Source organism: Mustela nigripes, chromosome 3, assembly GCF_022355385.1.
Source record: "Mustela nigripes isolate SB6536 chromosome 3, MUSNIG.SB6536, whole genome shotgun sequence".
NCBI classification, from domain to species: domain Eukaryota; kingdom Metazoa; phylum Chordata; class Mammalia; order Carnivora; family Mustelidae; genus Mustela; species Mustela nigripes.
In genome coordinates, this window is record NC_081559.1 from 16,540,297 (window position 1) to 16,561,321 (window position 21,025).

The following is a 21,025-nucleotide window of genomic DNA, read 5'->3' on the forward strand; positions in this document are numbered from 1 at the left end:
CACAATAAGCTGTTTTTGAACTGCAGCACAATTGAAGTATTTTAGCAGCAGAAAGAAAAAAAACAGTTCATTGGTTGTGGTAATAAAGATGAGGGTAGACTCAGGTATAGGTTAGTTTTGCCCTTCAAAAACAAGACCTTTCATCTTAGAAAATCCAAACCTTCAAATTTAGAAGAAATAATTGGGGACATAGAAGAAAAACATGCTTAATATCTATGGAATTTTTGGCAACACTTTTGCCCTCATCAACTTTCTGAAGCATTATTCTATCCTCACTTCCCAGAATTTTGATTTTTTTGGCCCAATTTTACTCTATCTGACTGTATATGACATTTTGAGGGAAAAAGTATTTCTTTAAGTGGTGTACAAAGATATTAATGTCTCACATAAAGAATTTTAGACTCGTCTACATGTGCCTGAAAAGCCAAAGAATGTACACAGGAAAACACACATTATTTATATGTCTCCTGCTTTGTAGGTTAAAGAGAGATCTTGACTGTGTCAGCAAATCTGAATTATATTTTGAAGTTAGTGATCTTTTATTTTGTCAGTATTTTTTCTCTTTCCTAGTCTATAAATAACACTAGGTCATTTCTTCAGTGGGAAAGAAGAATAGATTAGGAAAGAGAAGGGAGACTGGGGGTGAGGGAGGCTGAGGATGATGAAGTGCAAATTCATAGCTGATCACCAAAATCCCCAAATTAAACTGGATACAGCCAAAGAACTGCCGTAGAAGCAAAGGCAGATGGCCAGATGGCAATGGGAAGGAAAAAGAAAGTTCATGAGCAAAGATTTGCTCATTGAAATTGTAAACTGAAAAGTCTACAGCAGAATCAAAACTGGGAGGGGCTTCTGAGGAAAGCAGGAGGGGCTTCTGATAACAACAGAAATATGGGTATTAACAATGAGGTCTCCCATGTGGGATACCTAGGGCTGCCACATGACCAACAACCTCTGCTTTGGACTGAAGCACAATCCTAAAAGGACAAGTATTAATTCATCTTTATGAAATCTGAAGGAGACGGGAGTTTCAAGTTTATGAGCGAGGGCTTCATGTGAGGAGATTCCGACTCACTGTGTATGTTGAGAGGTTGGGGATGGGGCTGGGGGGGTTAGGGATGAGCATGTCTCATCCTGCTCAGATGAGCAGCCTGAGCATGTCTAGGGTTCTCGGGCTGGGTAGATGGATGAATACATAGATAGATAGATACATGGATAGTTGCAGAGGTAAAATGACCAAGCTAAAGATAGACACACATAAGCAAACACAGAAGTAAAATTTGCAGCTATTTAATAAGAAACAAAGGATAAATGGGGTTTCCATAGTTTGACAAGAATCTTTAACTTAAGAATGTGCATAAATGAGTAACTTTTCCCTGGTTATTAACAGAGCATCAAGTTACTTTCCTTTTTCATGTGTGTTGATGCCAAGACCGTAGGGGATTGCTTCTGAAGAAAATATCTGTGAGAGAAAATGCCTGTTATTTGAGAATGTGTCCTAGTAATAACCACAGCTTTATTATTATTATTATTATTATTATTATTTCAAATATGCAGTTTTATTTTCCTAACAGTACTAAGGAAACACAATGCTCTTTTGAAGTATCATAATTGCAGGGAGCCCTAGTGCATTCTTGGTCTGAATGCAAACGGGTGCAGCCAATATGGAAAACAGCATGGAGGCTCTTCACAAAATTTAAAAATGGAACTACATTCAGATGGCCAACAGACACATAAAAAGATGCTCAGCATCACTGATAGTCAGGGAAATACAAGTCAAAACCATAATGTAGTATCATCTCATGCCTGTTGAATGGCTAAAATCAACAACACAAGAAACAACAGGTATTGGTGAGGACATGGAGAGGAAGGAACCATGTGCACCATGGAGAATGCAAACTGGTGTAGCCACTGTGGAAAACAGTACACAGATTCCCCAAAAAGTTAAAAATAGAACTACCCTAAGATCCAACAATTGCACTACTGGATATTTACCCAAAAAACACAAAAATACTAATTCAAAGGGACACGTGCACCCTGATGTTTATAGCAGCATTATCTATAATGGCCAAATTATGGAGAAAGCCCAAGTGTCTATCGACTGATGAATGGATAAAAAAGATGTCTCTCTCACACACACACCACACACACACACACACACACACACACACACACACACAATATGGAATAGTCCTCAGCCATAAAAAAAGAATGAAATCTTGCCATTTGCAACGATACAGATAGAGCTCGAGAGTATCATGCTAAGGAAGTAAGTCAGAGAAAGACAAGTACTATGTGATTGCACTCATGTGTGGAATTTAAGAAACAAAGCAAACACAGAGAAAAGAAAAAGGGGAAGGCATCCTAAGAAACAGACCCTTAACTATAGAGAACAAACTGAGGATTACCAGAGGGGAGGTGGGTGGGGGGATGGGTGAAATAGGTGGCAGGGGTTAAGGAGCGCACTTGCTGTGATGAGCCCTGGGTGATGTGTGGAAGTGCTGAATCACTAAATTCCACCCCTGAAAGTAATCTTACACTGTATGTTAACTAACTGGAATTTAATAAAAACTTTAAAAGAAAATGGAACTACCCTATGATCCAGCAATTCTACTTCTGGGTATACATCCCAAAGAAATTGAGCTCAGGATCCCACCCAGGGATCTCTGCTCCCATGCTCATTGCAGCAGTACTTACAATAGCCAAGATACGGAAACATTTTTTTTCTTCTTTTTTCTTCACAAATCTTTCCTCTTTAATTCTTTTTTTTTTTTTTAATTTTCAGCGTAACAGTATTCACTGTTTTTGCACCACACCCAGTGCTCCCTGCAATCCGTGCCCTCTATAATACCCACCACCTGGTTACCCCAACTCCCACCACCCCCCCTCCCCTTCAGACCCCTCAGATTGTTTTTCAGAGTCCATAGTCTCTCATGGTTCACCTCCCCTTCCAATTTACCCCACCCCCCTTCTCTCTAACACCCCTTGTCCTCCATGCTATTTGTTATGCTCCACAAATAAGTGAAACCATATGATGATTGACTCTCTCTGCTTGACTTATTTGATATGGGAACATTTTAATTGTCCATCAATAGATGAATTGATTAAGAAGATGCAGTGTGTGTGTGTGTATACATATATATATATATATATATGCACAGACATATACACATATATATGTATATATGCACAGACACATACCCATATATACATATACACTGTGGAATCTGAAAAAGACAAACTCAGAGAAACAGTAGAGTGGTGATTACCAAGGTTTGGGGAGAGGGGAAATTGAGGAGATTTGGGTCAAAGGGTAAAAACTTCCAGTTATGAGATTAACAAGTTTGGGATCTAATGTACAGCATGGTGATCATAGCTAAGAAAAATGTATCCTTTATTTGAATGTTACTGAGAATAGATCTGAAATGCTCTCACCACAAAAAAGAAATAGTGACTATGTGATGGGATGGAAGTCATAGCTATTATGGTGGGAATCATTTTACAACTTAGAAATGTATCAAAGCAGGGGCGCCTGGGTGGCTCAGTGGGTTAAGCCGCTGCCTTCGGCTCAGGTCATGATCTCAGGGTCCTGGGATCGAGTCCCGCATCGGGCTCTCTGCTCAGCAGGGAGCCTGCTTCCCTCTCTCTCTCTCTCTGGCTGCCTCTTTGTCTACTTGTGATTTCTCTCTGTCAAATTAATAAATAAAATCTTTAAAAAAAAAAAAAGAAATGTATCAAAGCCATAGTTGTACACATTACACTTATACAAGGTTACTTGCCCATCATATCTCAATAAAGCTGGAGGAAAAAAATATTGTATCATAATGGCCACTGTGCCCAATTAGCTACAAATATGCCAAGCACCCAGGAGTGCTGAGAGCACAGGAACCCAAAGCTGATTTAGGAGGATGGGGCTACCTGCGGGAGTGAGTGTGGTGTGAAGGACACAGGGCACTATAGGAGACAACCCAATTTCTAATCTCATTCCTTCCCTGAACTTGTTGGGTGATCAAGGCCCAAAGTCTCATGTGCAGAATGGTGTGGCAAGCTAGATGTTTGGCGAGGTCTCTTGAATCACCATCATTATCAAGTCCTGTGAGTTCAACTTCAAATGTCAATGCCACTTGCAGCTCCAGAGGGCTGTTTAGGAGTTCCGTCAGTTTTTAGTTAGGTATGAATGATGACCTTTCAGTTCTTTCATTTCTAGTGAACCAGTGGTTTGAGATTTTTACTCTTCAACCACATGACTTTGTGCACGCTGCACAATCTATACCGCAGTGGAAAGATGGAAGGAAAGAAGGAAGCGAGGAAGAGGAGGGGAATTTAGTGACTATTATTTTTGCCCTTTCAGTCTCTTATTTTACTCCCATTTTATGCAAAATGATCTTGTACCCCTTAGAATAAAGACCTTCGGGTTGATGAGTTCAATTCATAAATATTTTCAATTTACCCCCGAAAGAACATGGCAATTGTTAACAGCCGTCTCCTCCTTCACGTGTTTCTAGATTCGGAAAGAAGAAAGATGACAGGGGTGGCAAGACTGAGCAGAAGGGCTCTCTGAAGCATGGAGCCCTGACGGGAGAAGAGCGGGAAAAAATGAAAGAACGTGAAAGGTGAGCAGAAATGCTGAGCTCCTTGTTTTGTTTGGGTCCATGACCTGTGCTTAATTGGGTTGTTGCATCCATCAACTGGACAAATTTTATTTTAAGAAGCATAGAGTTTGATACAGAAGGAAAGGTACCTGATGTAAAAAGGAACCTGCCTTTCTAGGGAATTTTTATTATATTTGGAAAAGAAATTAGCTTTAGATTTTTATTATATCAGCACTTATAATTCCAAAATATACTACTCCAGTTTTGACTCTATCAGTGTATATTTTCCCTATGGTTGAAACGATGAGGTTTTTTTGTTTTTTTTTTTTTTTAAACAAAAAGGTCATTTTGATATTGATGTTTAGAACTATCAAATTTCCCATAGTCTGTTCCTAATTTCTGTCAAGCTGTTGTATGCCTTCTTAATTTTATTCTGCTAAATCCATTGGGGGGGGGTGTAATTTGAGAAGTACATGTCCTTCATTTTTAAAAAAGCCAGTGTCTTTTATTAGCCTATCAGCAAGTTGCAAAGTGTGTCGCCCATCTGTTAAAGGGCTGGTTTCGTTTACTGAAATAATGACAGTTTTCAAGGGCTGAATTCTTCTGTTTGAGGAGCTCCGTGTTCCATTTGGACAAGAGGCCCTTCACTTATCTTTGAGGTTAACTCTGGCACTTACTCCAGGTCGACGTGTAAATGTCTGGTTTTGAAACATGTAATTGAATATTCATTTTTCTCCTGAAAGTTCTTCACCTTCACAACGAAATGGAACTTGGAGAAAGACTGAGATTGTGACAAAACTAGCATATAATTTTAAGTACTTGATTCTGACTTCACCATGCATGAAGTCACATTTGTCCAACTTGTCACTTGCTCATTAGTGACAATAGTCCTTGTAGTTTTTGGACTCCATTCTTGCACTCATTTTAATACTCTAGTAATGTGTACTAAGAAAATCATACTCATTCACTCTGTTTTCTAGAAAAGAACAGGCTGAGTATCTACTGTTAAACTTTGATTCTCGTCTTGCAGTCTTTTCTGATCCAGAAGGCTAACTTTATCCATAGCAAGGCAAGAAACCCTATTTAGTTCTTTCTCCCTTTAAAGAGGTTGATAAGAATTCAGTTCCAGGGTCAGAGGAGCAGTTAAAAGGAAATCAAGGGATTGATATTGTTGACTATTCATCTGACAGAGCTGCCTCCGAAACAGGGAAGATGATTCTCCACCATAGCCCATGATTCAGTGATCCTGTAATGTAAAATATAATTCAGGCAAAGATTTTAATGCATATATTGGCAAACACATCAATGTGCTGAGTCCACATTATAGATCCTGCTCCCCTGACCTCACTTACAGAGGTACCACATCCTTGCCTCGTCTTCAGGAACCTGGGATGTTTGCTAGAAGGCAGACTTCACTTTTTTTTGTAGCTCACTACTTGCTTGGGGTTGGGAGGCTTTACTCTTAGTAGCTAGGGAACTGTGGGCCTGCTAGAAAATTGATAACCCATAAAATAAGGTGGGTTGTCTTTAAGCAAGAGTTCATTTCCTTTCTGGTGTTGCCTTAAGGAAGCAGGTGCCTGAGGGAGTTTTGTTCTTAAAAGCAGGGCTATAAATTCACCTCAGCTGGCTATATAGGCATCAGGTCCAATTTTCTTAAAATATGTCTGGTCCGCATATTGAAAGAACTGTACTATTAGCCTCCACTTAGGCCACTTCCCACACATGAACACATAAAACACATCTGAGATGGGTCTCTCAGAGACAACAGTGTCTCAATCATGTGAGAGGGGAAGAAACTGGAGGAGTTGATTTTATGGTTGGGTGCTATAGAATTAATGACCAAGAGCATTTCAGCAGCTCACGAGTGGAGGGCCACAGAGGGTAGAGGTGGAGGCTCAACATTTGGCATTCCTCTCAACCCTAGAGTCCTATTTCTTGACTCTCCATCATCTGTAGGAAACCAACTCACAACTCTGAAAGAACTCAGTGAGTGTATTGCTCTTCATGATGTGGCCATGGAAAAAATTAGAATAAAAAAAGAAACAGTTATAAATTATCAGCTTGTGAGAAGAATTTGGGGAGCTGGTTGTTAAACCACTGGTAGCTTGACATTGGTCACCCACCATAGAAATTGGCAAATGCAACAAGTTGGGTTTGTTTTTTCAAAAACAAACCCAACTTGTTGCCGTTAATCAACATACCACAGAGGGTTTACACCAACTCTATTTAGTGTATAATCAGGAAGAAATGATCTAAAATTTAAAGGCAAAATAAGAAAGATTCATCCAAATCATCCAGACCACCAGCATCAAAATGAGTCACGTGGAGAGCTTGTTAAAAATAAAAAACCTTGGGTCCCACAACAGATTTGCAGAATCAGAATTTTGCGATTTGGAACCCAGAAATCTGTATTTAATAGGCAAGCCCCTAATTCTGCAGTATCCTAAAGTCTAAGAACCTTGACCTGAAGAAGATTTGGCTGGAATATTAAACTATGAAAAATGACACACAGAGTTTTTTTTCCCAAGAGGTTTGGATAAGCCAGTCTAAAAATACTGTCATTTTTCTCATGTGCCTTTTCTGAAGCATCCTACCTCACTGGCATACTTTTTTTGCCAACAAGAGAAAAACCCTTGCCAGTGCTTACTCATCTAAGAGAATTTGGACTGCTTACCCAGTACCACCCAGGAACACAAAACTTAGGAACACAGTAAGTTCATTAAGAAAATTTTGGAGACATAAAAAACATAAAGAAAACTAACATGATCATGCATAATTCCATAACAATTATTAATATTCTTATGATATTTTTACTATGTATATATTTTCTTTGAAACTTAATACCCATGCTGCATATATAATGTCTCATTTTTTCCCGTGACATTATATCATGAGCATTTCCCATTGTCAAAAAAGTTTTGAAAATATGCCATTTAGATGACTGTCTAATATTCTGTGAGATCAATATACCATTACTTATTTATCGTCTATTGTCAAACATTTAGTCTGTTTCCATTTTTTACTCTTCCAAATAATACTTTGATAAGCATCCAGATATAAAAGTCCTTATGGATGATTTCTTAAATCATATAGTTCCTTTTTCAAGGTTCAATTCCTTGTAACTATTTTACCCAAGGATTAATTTAAACTCAACTCTAAATTTTAGAATTATATAATCCCTCTTCATTCCTCTCATTATCTGTTGTATGATTTCCTTGTCTCATTTTAATGTACTTACATATTTAATTCTAGGTAAGGAATTATTTTGGTGCTGTATATGAATAATCTGTTCATGGCTATAGATATGAAAAGGTAAAAAGAGGTAGACTGAATTATAAGATTAAATTGGAGGAATTTGGAGTCTAGAACAGTGGCTCTCAGGAAGGGACAACTTTGCTCCCAGAGAAGCATTTGGCTGTATCTGGAGACATCTTTGATTGTCACAACTTTGAAGGAGGAACAGGCATGGGAAAGGAATGGCCAGGTGCTAGGTAGAGGCCAGAAATGCAGCGACACCATCTACAATGCACAAGACAGTCCTGGCCCCTGATAATGAGTCATCTCGCTCAAACCATCAATAGTGTGTAGGCTGAAAGACTCCTGTTCTAACCTCTGGACTTCACCACAAGTAAGGGTACTCTCCTGGACGTGAGAAGCCCCTTGTCTCATGATATCTTGTGGACAACACAGAGAAATGTATATCAGATGGCGTAGCTCTAGAAGGATTATTGGTTATTCAAGAAACTGTACCCGAAGCTTGCTAATGAATAGTCCATCAATATAAACTTGCAAGAAAAAAGGTTTTCTTCAAAATGTGTTTTTAACTCGGGACTGCTGAGCACAGAGTGCTGTTGATCAGATTGTGAATGCCAAAAAGCTACAGGGGTTGATAATGTGTTGATGACAGAATCATCTGGAACAATGGACTGAATCAAACATAAAGAAACTTAATGGGAATAAACGTCAAGTCTTGATTTTAGGTCCAAAACTGAACTGTACAAACACAGGATGTGGAAGGTTTGACTTAATACCAAATATATGAAAAAATTGCCTGATGGTTTTAGTTGAGGGTAAGTTTAGCATGAGTCAACATGAGGATGTGTCTGCCAAAAACTTAATCCAGTCCTAGGCTACATTACTGGAAATTCATGTGCAAAATGAAGGAAGAAACAAAAATTTCTGCTTCACACTACTCGGATCATGCTTGGAATATCCCATTGCCTCTCTCACATACACAGAATAGCAGCCACTAAATCATGTCTTCTGAAAAATGTTGAAGGACCTGGAAATGCATAGTCTGCAGAGGTAAGATTTAGTCGATTTCACATGATCAAAGAACTTTCACATAAAAGAGGAATCAAATGCATTTTATACCATCTATTCTCTCTCACTTTCTTCTTACTCATTTATTTTCTTGAAGATGCTAATGGGGAGTCATTTTAAGAGAGGTAGCCTTCAGCTTCATAGAAGGGAAAGCATTCTAACAATTAAAGTGTCATTAGAGTGAGTTTGTTGAGACTGAAAAATGTCTAATAAGGAGCTGATGATTACAATGAGAAAGGATTAGTGGATCAGGAAAGTATTGGACTAGATCAGAATTTCATCGCCTTCGGTCACTGATATATTACCTTCATTGTCTTACTTATATTTATATATTCAGGTAGGCAAAATATTATATAGATGCAAAGCCACATAAGTTAGTGGGATTATCTACATTTACCCACATACCACATACAATCGTGTTGTGTGTCACTAGTGCTCCATTTGTCCTTAGGTGATCTCTATGATTTTTCCCAGATCTCAAGGTCTAAGAAATAAATATATTCAAGTATAGAAACATTTACGTTGACCTGCTTGGAGAGGCCTTTCTTGAACTTGCCATAGCATTGGTTCATGCAGTGTATGCACTATTCTTATCTGGGTGGAGAAGCCCAAGTTTCTTGCTCAAAATTGCATGCAAGGCTTTTCCTAATCTCATATTTGATTTCCTGAGCTGAGCATGTGTCCTCTCCTGACACAAGTCAAACAGCCCATTGCGGGAAAGCCCTGTTTTAAATAAACTCATCATTTTGTTCATGCTTCAGTGAAATTGGCCATAATAAAGCGTTAGTTCCAAATGCCTATATCTATTGCTAGAAGGATGAATCCAATATTATATTCAAAGATTATTTCCCCTAGAATTTTTTAATCAAGCTAAATTAAATTAACATTTTCCAAACATTCTGATTATATAAATTAGTATGGTGAGCTGAAAGCAAGAGATTGTCTTAACAAATCAGCAAATGTATTTTTGCTGTTTAATTCTAAGACTCTAGCTCATGTGCGTAACCGTCTCCGAAGTGTGAAGTTAACCAGATTCTTGTACCTACGATGAACCTAACTGTATGCCTGTTGTACTCGTATCGTTAATAACCTTCTCAGAAGTCAGGTGGAGATTGGTTAAAGAAAAATACGTGTCCCCCTCATTTATTTAGGGCAGTTGTCCTGGGGAAAACGTCTCCATGGACACCAGAAGGCTGTCTGCCATAAAAGTCCTGTATTACTGACCCTGAAATGAAATTTTGCTACAAGACACTTCTTCCTAAAATGGCGGTGGGTGGGTGTGGTTCAGTGACACCCCAGTTTGTGCCTTAAGATCTCGTTTTACTCTTAGGCCATGCCAGAGTTTATTCTGCAATGGAGCTCATTTGCAGTGTGAATGAAACGTTTTTGTAGATCTTACTAGAATCTTAGCAGGATAAAGGAGATGAGGGGCAAAGAGGCAGCTTCCCCAGCTACAGGACTGAAAAGCATGAAAACATATGGCTCTTGTTTTCGACCACTGGACTGCGCGGAATGCCGAAGTGAGAGTGAGGCTGAGATTTAGGCAAGCTGATCGGTTTCAGCGTCTGACTTGAGGGTTCTTCGTTTTCTTTGCTTCAGGAAGCCTTCCAAGAGCTGCAGAGGCTTCTCCCTTGCCTTATCAGCCGAGCTGCTTGTGGCCTGTTCCCTTAGTTTAAATCAATACATGTGTTTTTGATATTTGGCAAACCAAGATTTAATTATGCAGCTGCAAGTTCCCCACATAAACGAAATTCATCTCAGAGAAATAAAAACATTCAGAAACCATTTATAGTTTCAGAATACAAGTGGGTGAAAATCTATTCCCAACCTCTCAGCATTTTATTTAATTATGGGAGATTTTTATGTTCCTGGAAATTGAAATGAAAACCAGAATAAGGCTAGAGTTTGTCCAGCATGTGTTCATCCTGAGAAATGAAGATGCTTACTGTAGCCTAAGAAGGGAAAGGGGAGTAGGTTCTGAATTAATATTTTAGCCGTACCCTACGTAAATAGGGCATTCCCAAAGACATAGAACAACAAATGAATTGATGGGATTGTCATTATCCTATCCTAAAAAGAGTGCACATTTTATTAAGGAGCCAGAAGGTTGTTTTCTTTAATTTGCCAAGAGACTCTCTATAATTAATTATTTACTGAACTTAAACTTTGGCACTATTTAAACTGTTGAAAACACCCATGTTTTGGCATGATTACATACAAATGATTAATTCAGCATGGTTTTACTCCTCACTGAATATCCCTGTCTTTTGCAGTAGAATTTGCTGGGTCCTGTGGTGTGGGCAAAATAAAATGTTGGAATGGTTCCCGGTCTTAATAGTCCCAATTTATTATTACCACTGAACCCTCGTCAGATCATGGACTGGATTAGATCCCAGTTTTTCAAAATGCCCCAATTTATGGCTCCCTTAGAATCCTGATAAAAATGTGTATTTGAATGAGGCTTCGGTTGGCTAAAAAGAGATCCAGTTAATTACTTTTAGAATCTTATTAGATCATCAGAGCATGGAAGTTACGAAAAATACTACTAGAAGGTTGCTTCCCAGGACAAAGTCATGTTCTCATTTTAGGCCGACAGAAAGAAGCTGTCAGATTTTTGTTTTTCATAGTCCTAATCATCTCAGTGAATGAAAAGAAATTTGCTGTATCCCAGTAATTACTAGTATTGTTTGTGTTAGGGTAAGGATCATCTCTCTTCCTCGAATAAGAATTAAAAACAGAGAGGTGGCGGGGAGCGGGGAAAGGCACACCTACCACCCTCATTCAGGTTCCATCTTTCCAAAGTTGCCTTTTATTTAGAGGAACGAGGGAGTACGACCCAGGGGAGCTGCAGGTGCCTTTAATATCCATACATTTATTTGATCTTTGTAACACTCATCTTCACAGAATTGTTGTGGTCACCGGCAAAATTTGGCACATTACTGTATTCTGATAGACAAGAGATAGGAACACCTACATCCTGATGCCATGCCAGCATTTTTTATGAGCCAAAATCCTTTTATGGAATTTGAATCAATGTTAGAAGTGCTGTATTAGCAACTACTTGTCAGCTGAGCCGGATTAATACGTAAAATGAATCACTTGACTGGCGTGCTTTCCAAGAGTCGTTTAGACCAACTTGTAAGATTAAAGTACACCAGCTCTTTAAAAAGGTGTTTTAAAAGGATACTCTTATATTCAAACACCCTGGAGTGACATCTTATATTATTGCATTCAGTTGCGGTGCCGTTGAAATACTTTCAGACAAGGAATTATACTAACCTCCCCACAGTGATTCCATAGAAATGTTTAGAATGCCTATCTGATAAACACTTGGAAAGGAGCTCTAAATCCTGTTGATCTGGATGTTTGGCTTTAATATACACATAAAAATATATTCAACATAATAAAAAAAACCTGGTAATTCACTGGATTTATGCCAATCAGAGATGTAGATATGTTTGATTCAATGGAGCTTACACACCATGGTCGCAGAGCTCGAGGAGAGCATTTTCTAGGAGGGGTTTGGTGAGTGTAACTGAGTGGAAGGCCATTTGGGGGCTAGAACTTAGGGTCCCATTTCCATCCTATCAGTTTCACAGAGGCTTTGCAGAACTCACTTTGAAGATGGATTCTTAAACTCCCTCTTTTTATCACCATGAAAGGAAATGGCAATAATGATACTTCAAGGCCTCAGTGTTATGTGTTTTGTTTGGACAGAATTCTTTTTAATTGCTTCGTTTTCTCAAAGGAAAACAATTGAATAAATAGGAGTTAAGTGAATCCAGACTATTTACCGTGGGTCCATTTGGGGCCAGACAGTGTACAAGTAGAGTTAATTCTCTAAAAGTGCTGTGAAAAATGTGGACAAATTAAACTCATAAATCAAACAGCATTTTCCAGAATTTCTGAAGTATCTCATCTTTATTCCTTATTTTGACATACGCTATGTTGTATCCTGCTTTGGAAAGCATCCATGACAACACAGTGACTCTGGAGCCCAAGATCAGTTATTGTTCACATAAGCTGGCAAACTGTCCATGTAGAAAAGATATTCAACCTGTTATCTTCCAGAATCTGCTTCCCCCCCATCACATTTTTTATGTAGAAATCCTAACATGGGCCCGTGATTTACAAACACTAAACTGTAAACATGCTTTTTCTAAATTTCCTGAGAAATTTGGTTTGATTGGTTGGTTGGTTTTTGTTTTTATGACAGAGGGTTTCAACAGGGAGTGATTTTCCCCCCCAGGGGCAACTGACAATATCTGAAGGCATTTTAGTTGTTACCCTAGCAGGGAGGTGCCACTGGAATTTGGCGGGTAGAAAACAAGGGTGTTTTCTCGCCTTCCTACAATGCACAGGACAGCCCCCGACAATAAAGAATTTCAGTCAGAAATGTCAGCTGTGCCCCAGTTGAGAAACCATGTTTTAGATCAACAGATAATTAGATAATCTAGTTGTATAGATACAGATAGAAATATGGTGTAGATACTCAGTGTATCTGTGTTGGGCTTGAGGGTGTGTTTTTTAAAACCATTTCTCAAGTGACTGTTGTTTATAGCTATGGTGGGGACCCGCTGGCCTAGGTGGTAGCCCAGGGGAGGTGTTGACCAAGTGGAAAGATTATAAGACCCAGGAGTGGGTCTTTAACTGGGTTAAAGGTCTGACTGCATGAACACACTGTCAAGCTACTTAACTGCTTCAAGCCTCTGTGTTCTCTGTTAAATGAGAAGTCTGTCTCTCAGACTCTCGTGAAAAGCAGTATTTATGAAGCGAGCACCTGGTTGACTCCAAGGGCTTAGTGTTATTTTCTGACCAGCTCTGGGGATTCAAGACCCCAGATAATCCATTCAGTAACCGTTGGGGGGCCCAGAGCGCTCTGAGGCACACCATCTGTGAAAGTTGCTGAATTGGATACCGTCGTGATGAAGAAGGCCAACTTGAATTCAGACTTTGCCCAGCTGGGACTCATGCCAGATACTTCCATTCAAGAAGCTTCTCCTCATTTCTTATTGATCACCCGTTGGACGTTGCTCCTCAAGCACAGGGAGCTTGGCATGAGATGGCAGCACAGGAACGAGAGAGCGCTGGCTGCAGCTGGGCCTTGGCAGCCATGGAAACAGAGTCAGGACAGAGGGGCATACATGGCCTGGGTGACTGCCAGCCTCTCCAAGTCCACAGGGCATGTGACTGCAGAGAACACTTGTAACCACAGTTATTACGTCCACAAAACCCTCACATTTGCATTTCTGTGCTATGTCTTCCATTGCAGGGGTGGGGCGTCACTCCGGTCTGCTAATGTTTAGAATCCAGTCTGTGGCAGGAACGGAACAACAGGGCCTCGCTCTTCCCCACCCACTCTCTCCCACCTGCCTGTCCTCGCTCTGTAATTTAATTACTTAATGACTTCACAGTGCATCTGAGTTGACTTCAGATTGATGTCGAAAGGAATCTGACCCCTTTCCCAGGCTCAGACTCCTGCCTCGGTGTGCTTTGTGCCCTTTGTTTGATTTCAGTATTGAGAGTGAAAGAGGTTGAAGTGGTTGGGGCTGTGGCACAAACGTTTGCTTTTCCAAGAGGTCACTTAAAAAGAACCTTAAAACAAAAACACAAAAAACACAGCAGTAATAACAATTGGCAGTTTAGAATAGAAGCTGTAAGCATTCATGTTCTTGGAAGAACTTAACAAACAATAATTTGTGAAATCATGATTTCTTGAAGCAGAGATGATTAAATGTGAAAGGTTGGAGAACGTGGATTAATAATAATAGCTTTGATCATTCCTCTCTCCAAATCTTTCAATGGCCGTCTATTGCCTATTGCATACAGTCCAAACTCCTTGGCTGATAATCTGAGTTGAGCCTAATTCTCCAATCATCATTTCTGCTCCTGGCCTAGATAATCTGTATACTCAGTCACTCTGGAATGTTCACCCTTTTTTTTTTTTTTAAGATTTTATTTATTTATTTGGCATAAAGGGAGAGATCACAAGTAGGCAGAGAGGCAGGCAGAGGGAGAGGCGGGGTGGGGGGAGCAGGCTCCCTGCTGAGCAGAGAGCCCGATGCAGGGCTCCATCCCAGGACCCTGAGATCATGACCTGAGCCGAGGCAGAGGCTTCACCCACTGAGCCGCTCAGGCGCCGCAGTGCTCACTCTTTTTGAGGCGACCAGAGCACTTGCCCACCTCTCTCTGTGTCACTCCTTGGGATGGTTTCCCTTGTCCTTGTCTACATGGCCCCTGCCTCAGTCGCTCCAAATCAATGGAAAGTCAGTGAAACCCCACTTCCTCCGTTACACCTTCTCAAACTACCTGAGTTGGAAGAAAACGGTCCCCCTCAATAACCTGGCTTAAGTTACTTAAATTTGCTAATCTTCAGTTTCATCGATGGCAAAATGGCTATGTAACCATCATATAGCATCATATACCATTGTGAAGATGCCGTGAGACACCGAAGTAAAGCATTCAGAGTAGTACCAGGCACAGAGACACTCAATCAATGGTGCACTTTCCATTTTTCTTAGAGACAGGAGCTATTTGAAAGAGAATGAGTATTAATATCAAATAGTATTGGATTTAAAGCATGATTCTTTTCTGTACTAGTGGTGTGACTGTGCATGTTTTGCCAAAACCTTCTGAGCTTCAGGATGCTCATTTGGAAAACCTTTTTAAAAAGGAGAAATAAGGTCTAGCTTCAGAGCTCCTGTGAAATTTACATACGATGAAATACTTAGAGCATCTAGAGCAGTCCTTGGCATGTTGTAGATACCCGTTGCTGTTATTATTACTGCTACTTTGCTGCATTATGTTGTAGATGTTCATGATTACAAACATGCTCTCGCTCTCTTACTAGCTTGTAATTTCCTTGAGTCAAGGACCACATCATAACCGTTGTTCTGTTTCTCTCGGCACCTAATAAATTACGTTTCACAGAGTAGGCATTCAATAAGCAATTGTTGAATAATGGATGAATGAATGAATGTTCTGCCGTGATTTTAATTTTATTTTTCACGTGAATAATTACTGGAATGGAACCAACAGGCCGGATAGGCTAAATCAATGGTCAACAAAGCTATATAGTTAGAAAAATAAGGCTTTCCCCTGAGCTATGAAATGGTGTCAAGAAGCAGATCATTTGTAACAGGCAGTAGAACAGTAGAAATGGATCATTGAGGCATAGTGGCCAGCCCATCAGAACTATGAAGACCTGTTTCCCCATCACTGAACCAGACCCTGAGAGACAGGTAAGTAAGTGAAAATTAATGCAATTCATTCATTTCACAAATGGAAATGCTATGGACCTAGACAATTTGTGGGTGTTTTAATTGGGCTTTTGTTGCCATTCTTTTCCAGTGGCATAAGTTTAACCAGCTGAACTTATTTATTTTTTTTTTTTTTAAGATTCATTTATTTGTAAGAGAGAGAGAAAGAGGGAGTGGGGTGAGGGGCAAAGGGAGAGGGAGAAAATCTCAAGCCGACTCCCTGTTGAGCAAGGAGCCCGACGCAGGGCTCTGTCTCATGACCCCAAGATCCTGGCCCCAAGATCACTAACTGAGCCAAAACTAAGAGTCGGATGCTCAGCCGACTGAGCGACCCACTCACCCTTGAAATTATTGTCAAGTACCATTCATTTCAGCCTTCTAAAATGAAAGATTTGCCTTTATAGGAAATACTGCATTTGACTGTATAGGTGAGACACACTGTCCTTGGTTATTCTACAAAGGAGGATCTCTTCTGTGCTGCATGTTGAGCCGATTCAATCAGAATTCACTGTGCAGATTATATTTCAGGGGCAAGCATAAAAAACTGTAATGGAAATGGAGGTTCATGAGAAATGACAAACAGTCATTTGTAATATACCAGATGCCATAGAGCTACTCTCTCAGGGAGACAGTGTTACTAAAATCCCAGCCCCTAATTAGGAGTCCATATTGTCATTAAATTAGTTCCTTTATCTTATAATTCCTTATTATATACTCTCCTGCAATTTCATGGGGCTTTTTTGTTTGTTTGTTTAGATCCTAACTCTGTTAAGGCACAGCTTATAACTTCAACTTATTTCATTTCTTTACATCTCAGTAAAGAAAAGATATTTAGTAAAGTTGTGAGTTGACTTAAACGTGTAAAATACTATCAGGTATAAAATAAGTTACTTATGTAATTTTAAAAATTGATAAACTCCTTGTAGTCAATGAGAAAAAAATTAGTATGTATTAAAATATCTTGCCTAAAATCCTCACCTGTTTTTGGAAGTATTGTGCTCTATTTAAAAATTACCCTGATTATAATAATAAGCACCAGGTTTAAAAAATAAAGAACAAGTCAGTAGATAACGAGTTGCTTAGACAAATCGTCTTTTAAAACAATAGTGAACTCTATTATTGACAGTATCAACAGCTAATTAAAAATTCTATTAGTGAAGATGTAAAAGTTGGCACATTTCCAATTCAGATAGACACTAAGGACGTAGACATAATTGATATTTGTTCAATAATCCTAAAATGCTTCACAGTCTCTAATAGAAGCTGTGATGGCCAGAGAAAGTTTCAAGTGCTAAAAAAATATATATTCCAAACACTTAAAAATATTTAGATCAAATAATGTGCTTTGGAAAAAAGTATGAAGTTTTAGCTGAATGAGCATCAAAGGATATTTCAGTGAATTGACTTTGTTTAAGAAAAAAATCACTGAGTCAAGGAAATACATAGTGTGTAATTCATATGTTTTTAATCTGATCATAGTGGATGTAATGAGAAATTCAAAGGAAGATAATTTGCTAGTTGGACTTTTAAATTTCAGAGCTGCGTTTTGTTAACTCTCACATAAGTGAATACATATTTTTAAAAATTCTGCAATAACCATTAAACATTCTGGTTTGGAAAAACAAGATCCCAGCTTTAACAAAATGCTTCAGTAATCTAGTGGGCTGCTTTTGACATCATTAAGCCCTAGTTGAATATGTTCCTTCTTTTACACAGATTAAAACTACACAGTAGTTTTTCCAGCTTTTAACTGTCAATTCCATTCCTAATCATTGTCGATATAACTCACCAATTTCAAAGGCTGGACAAGGAAGGCCTGACAAAGAAAGGTACTAAATGAAACCAGAACATTTTACAAAATGTTAAGAAATGGGTGGCTCCTAAGGAGGTTTAATTTTTTTCGCCAGCAAACAAAAATTCAATGCCAAGAAAACAGACATTATGCTAAAATAATTCTCTGCCTCAAATATGTATATGACTGAAGATAAAAGCAAATACCTAATATCAATGACCAATTTATATCATCAAATGAAAAATACTCCGAGGAAATAAATACAGTCTACCGGAGCTAGTCATGCAACCCTCATTGATCAATCCGAAATAACCTCCTGCCGATATCAATTACCGTGATTCACACTACCGTAGCTCAGATAGCTTGCCGCTGCCTAAGTTCAAAGAAAAAACACTGTAACATAAAAAACCAATGCAGTGTATGAATCAAGATGGAAATTTAAGTTACTATACTCAGAGATTTTGCTGCTTAGTGGGAGAGAAGAACATATTTTGTTAAAAACATGCCGAAGAAGAAGGGAAAAACTGAGAAAAATCTCCAAATATCACAAATTAAAAGGTGTAGTAGGCTTTTGCAACTTTCTGGAGCATTCAGAAACATAGGAGGCCTTATAGACATGTTTATGATTCTATTTATATGTTTATTTTTACAGTGCCTTATAATCGATGACCTAGGAATTTCTCCATCTAAAAACAGTTTCAGGCAGAGATGAGCTGAGAAGTGCTTAAGTTTTATTTGTTGTTATTTTGTGACAACTGAGGACATCTTTCCAGTACTAAGAGCACTGAGCTGGCTGCAAGTTTTCCTGTCTGTGGGACTATCTGTAATGCTGTGACTTCTGCACACAGCTCTGTGTGTGCGTCTTGGCGAGACTGATGGTTACTTACTTAAGTATATTTGCATATGGGTTTAATAGTCCCCAGTACGACACTTCTCAGCCCCTCTCCAGCATTTACTAACCATTCCTTGATTGATTGGAAAAGTAGCATTTTTCAGACTTAGAGGAACTATCGCACAACATCGGTTGATGTACTCTGTAAAAGGATATTCGTGAAGAGAATTGGGTACTTAGAGGAAGGTGAGGCATTGAAAAGAAAAGGAGAAAAATGTCAGGGTGGGGGTAGCCGGACAGCCTGTGGGGAGGACATCACCCCCTCTCCTGTTCCCGAGCCCTGAAATGCCAGCCAAAGGCCTGGGCCTGCTGGTGAGCAGCACACACGGGAGTGGATTTCTTCGTTTTGTTAAGTAAATACAGCTGGTTGGCTCAGTGAAGGCAACATGCTATTAAGGTTAGTATTATATAAACTACCCCCTTTATGGAATATTGATGCATTTAAAAAATAAATTGGTTAAGTACCCACCATGTTCAAGTATTCTACTAGACTCTAAGGACTGAGACACAAATTTTTTTAAAGAGATGAGGAAGGGATCTTTATCATCAAGCAATTTGCAATTCCTATAAGTAGCCCAAAACTATACTTCCAACCCCAGGTGATCGTCTGAAAATGTATTCTCTTGGACAAAGGCCTTCCAGCTAACAGAACAAGTGAACTCCTGATTTCAAGGAGAACAGCTGAGAGGGCTCCCAGGGCATGTCATCTTTATGTACGAGGTGGCCTTTCCTTCCTGTAGAGAGTTGATTGAGCACATCACATGGTACCCTTCTTCCTAATTCTCCAGTCTGATCCTCACATGCTGGAGACCTCCTGGAATGATCAGTCCAGCCCCCTTTACCTTCCAGTGAACTGTAGAAACACTCTGAATGTGGTCTGTGTTTGACAGAGAGGATGTAGGCCAGAGGCTAGCCTTCTAGAAGGATCCTCAACTGAGGCCTTTGTGGAGTCCTACCTACTTCCTGTGCCAGCAAGGGTCTTTCCAACTGGCAGTACTTGTTTGGATAAACTGCTGATCCTTGCCATCTTATATTTGCTTTCTTTTTTTTTTTTTTAATTCTTCTTTTTGATTTTTCACATTTCTCAATGAAAGGTCACCTTTAGTTGATCACTTCAGTTGAAAAGCTCCCCATTTCCATCTTACAAGCATGTAAGAAAGATTTGTATTTTGATGAATTTTAATATTCTCCATCATCTGGAGAACTAATATAATCTATTTTACCTCCCTGGATCTTTTTCCTTGAGCTAAACCGTTATGCCTTTGAACCTGAAGTTAAATTGAAGTTATATGAAATTTTTTCACTTAGAGGATTTGGGGTAGATACTTTTTTTCTGCTATGATTCACTTTTGACTTTTTAATTATTTTTGGCCTGAACTCTTCAATAATTCAGGAAACATTAATTGAGCAGCTAGGCACTTAAGGGAAATAGCAAGATGAGTAAACCACATTCTAGTCCTTGCCCTCAACAAGTTCATGATTAAGAGAGAAGAGAGAGACCAATACACAACTAATTATAATAAAGTTCAACTGTGATAAATACTGTAATGGGATATAAAAATTCTATATGATCGCAAGGAAGACAGCCGTGAAAAAATAGTGTTATAGCTGGGACAGTAAAACAAAACTTTTTTATCATCCAGTATTCTTAGACACATGCAATGAAATCATTAAAATCAATTATAAAAGTGCAAGTTAACTGTGCAGCAAATTGAAGAGACTTTTGAAAATCTAAATTCTTAATCTCATCAATAATATATGATATTTTTGCTGCTAACTAGAGAGGAATTCAAGAGTCAGAAAAAAGTTTATTTGAAAGCCAAGGAATTTTCCAAGTAATCAGGGTGCTTTCTGTTACAGTTTCTTTCTCTAAAGGTGACAAAGGAGACAGTTGAAAAGTTTAGGGCAAAACTTTCTGGGAAAATAGCAGTTTAGTTAGGCAGATAACTTTGGGTCATACGTTTATATTACTATAGACGTATTCTGCAGAAAACTGAAAAATTTCTTTAAATATGTTAATATCAACTATGATAATTTTAATAGTATGGCAAGTTTTGCCCAAATATTTCTGCTGATAGGTGGGTTATGCACTATGTTTATAAAGCCTACTATCTATCTATCTGCCTATCTGACAATATAGTACCATAATCAAAAAATGTAGAGCAAA

General features: G+C 38.9%; 1 protein-coding gene across 3 annotated transcripts in view; it reads left to right on the plus strand.

Annotated features, from left to right (window-relative positions):
* The window catches only part of PARD3B (par-3 family cell polarity regulator beta), a 1,033,909-nt gene that overhangs the window by 817,340 nt on the left and 195,544 nt on the right, over positions 1–21,025 (plus strand). For all 3 annotated transcript variants that reach the window (XM_059393291.1, XM_059393292.1, XM_059393293.1), the window contains one exon: positions 4,506–4,613. In XM_059393291.1, the coding sequence (XP_059249274.1) occupies positions 4,506–4,613 (108 nt within the window). The remainder of the gene's footprint in view (positions 1–4,505; positions 4,614–21,025) is intronic.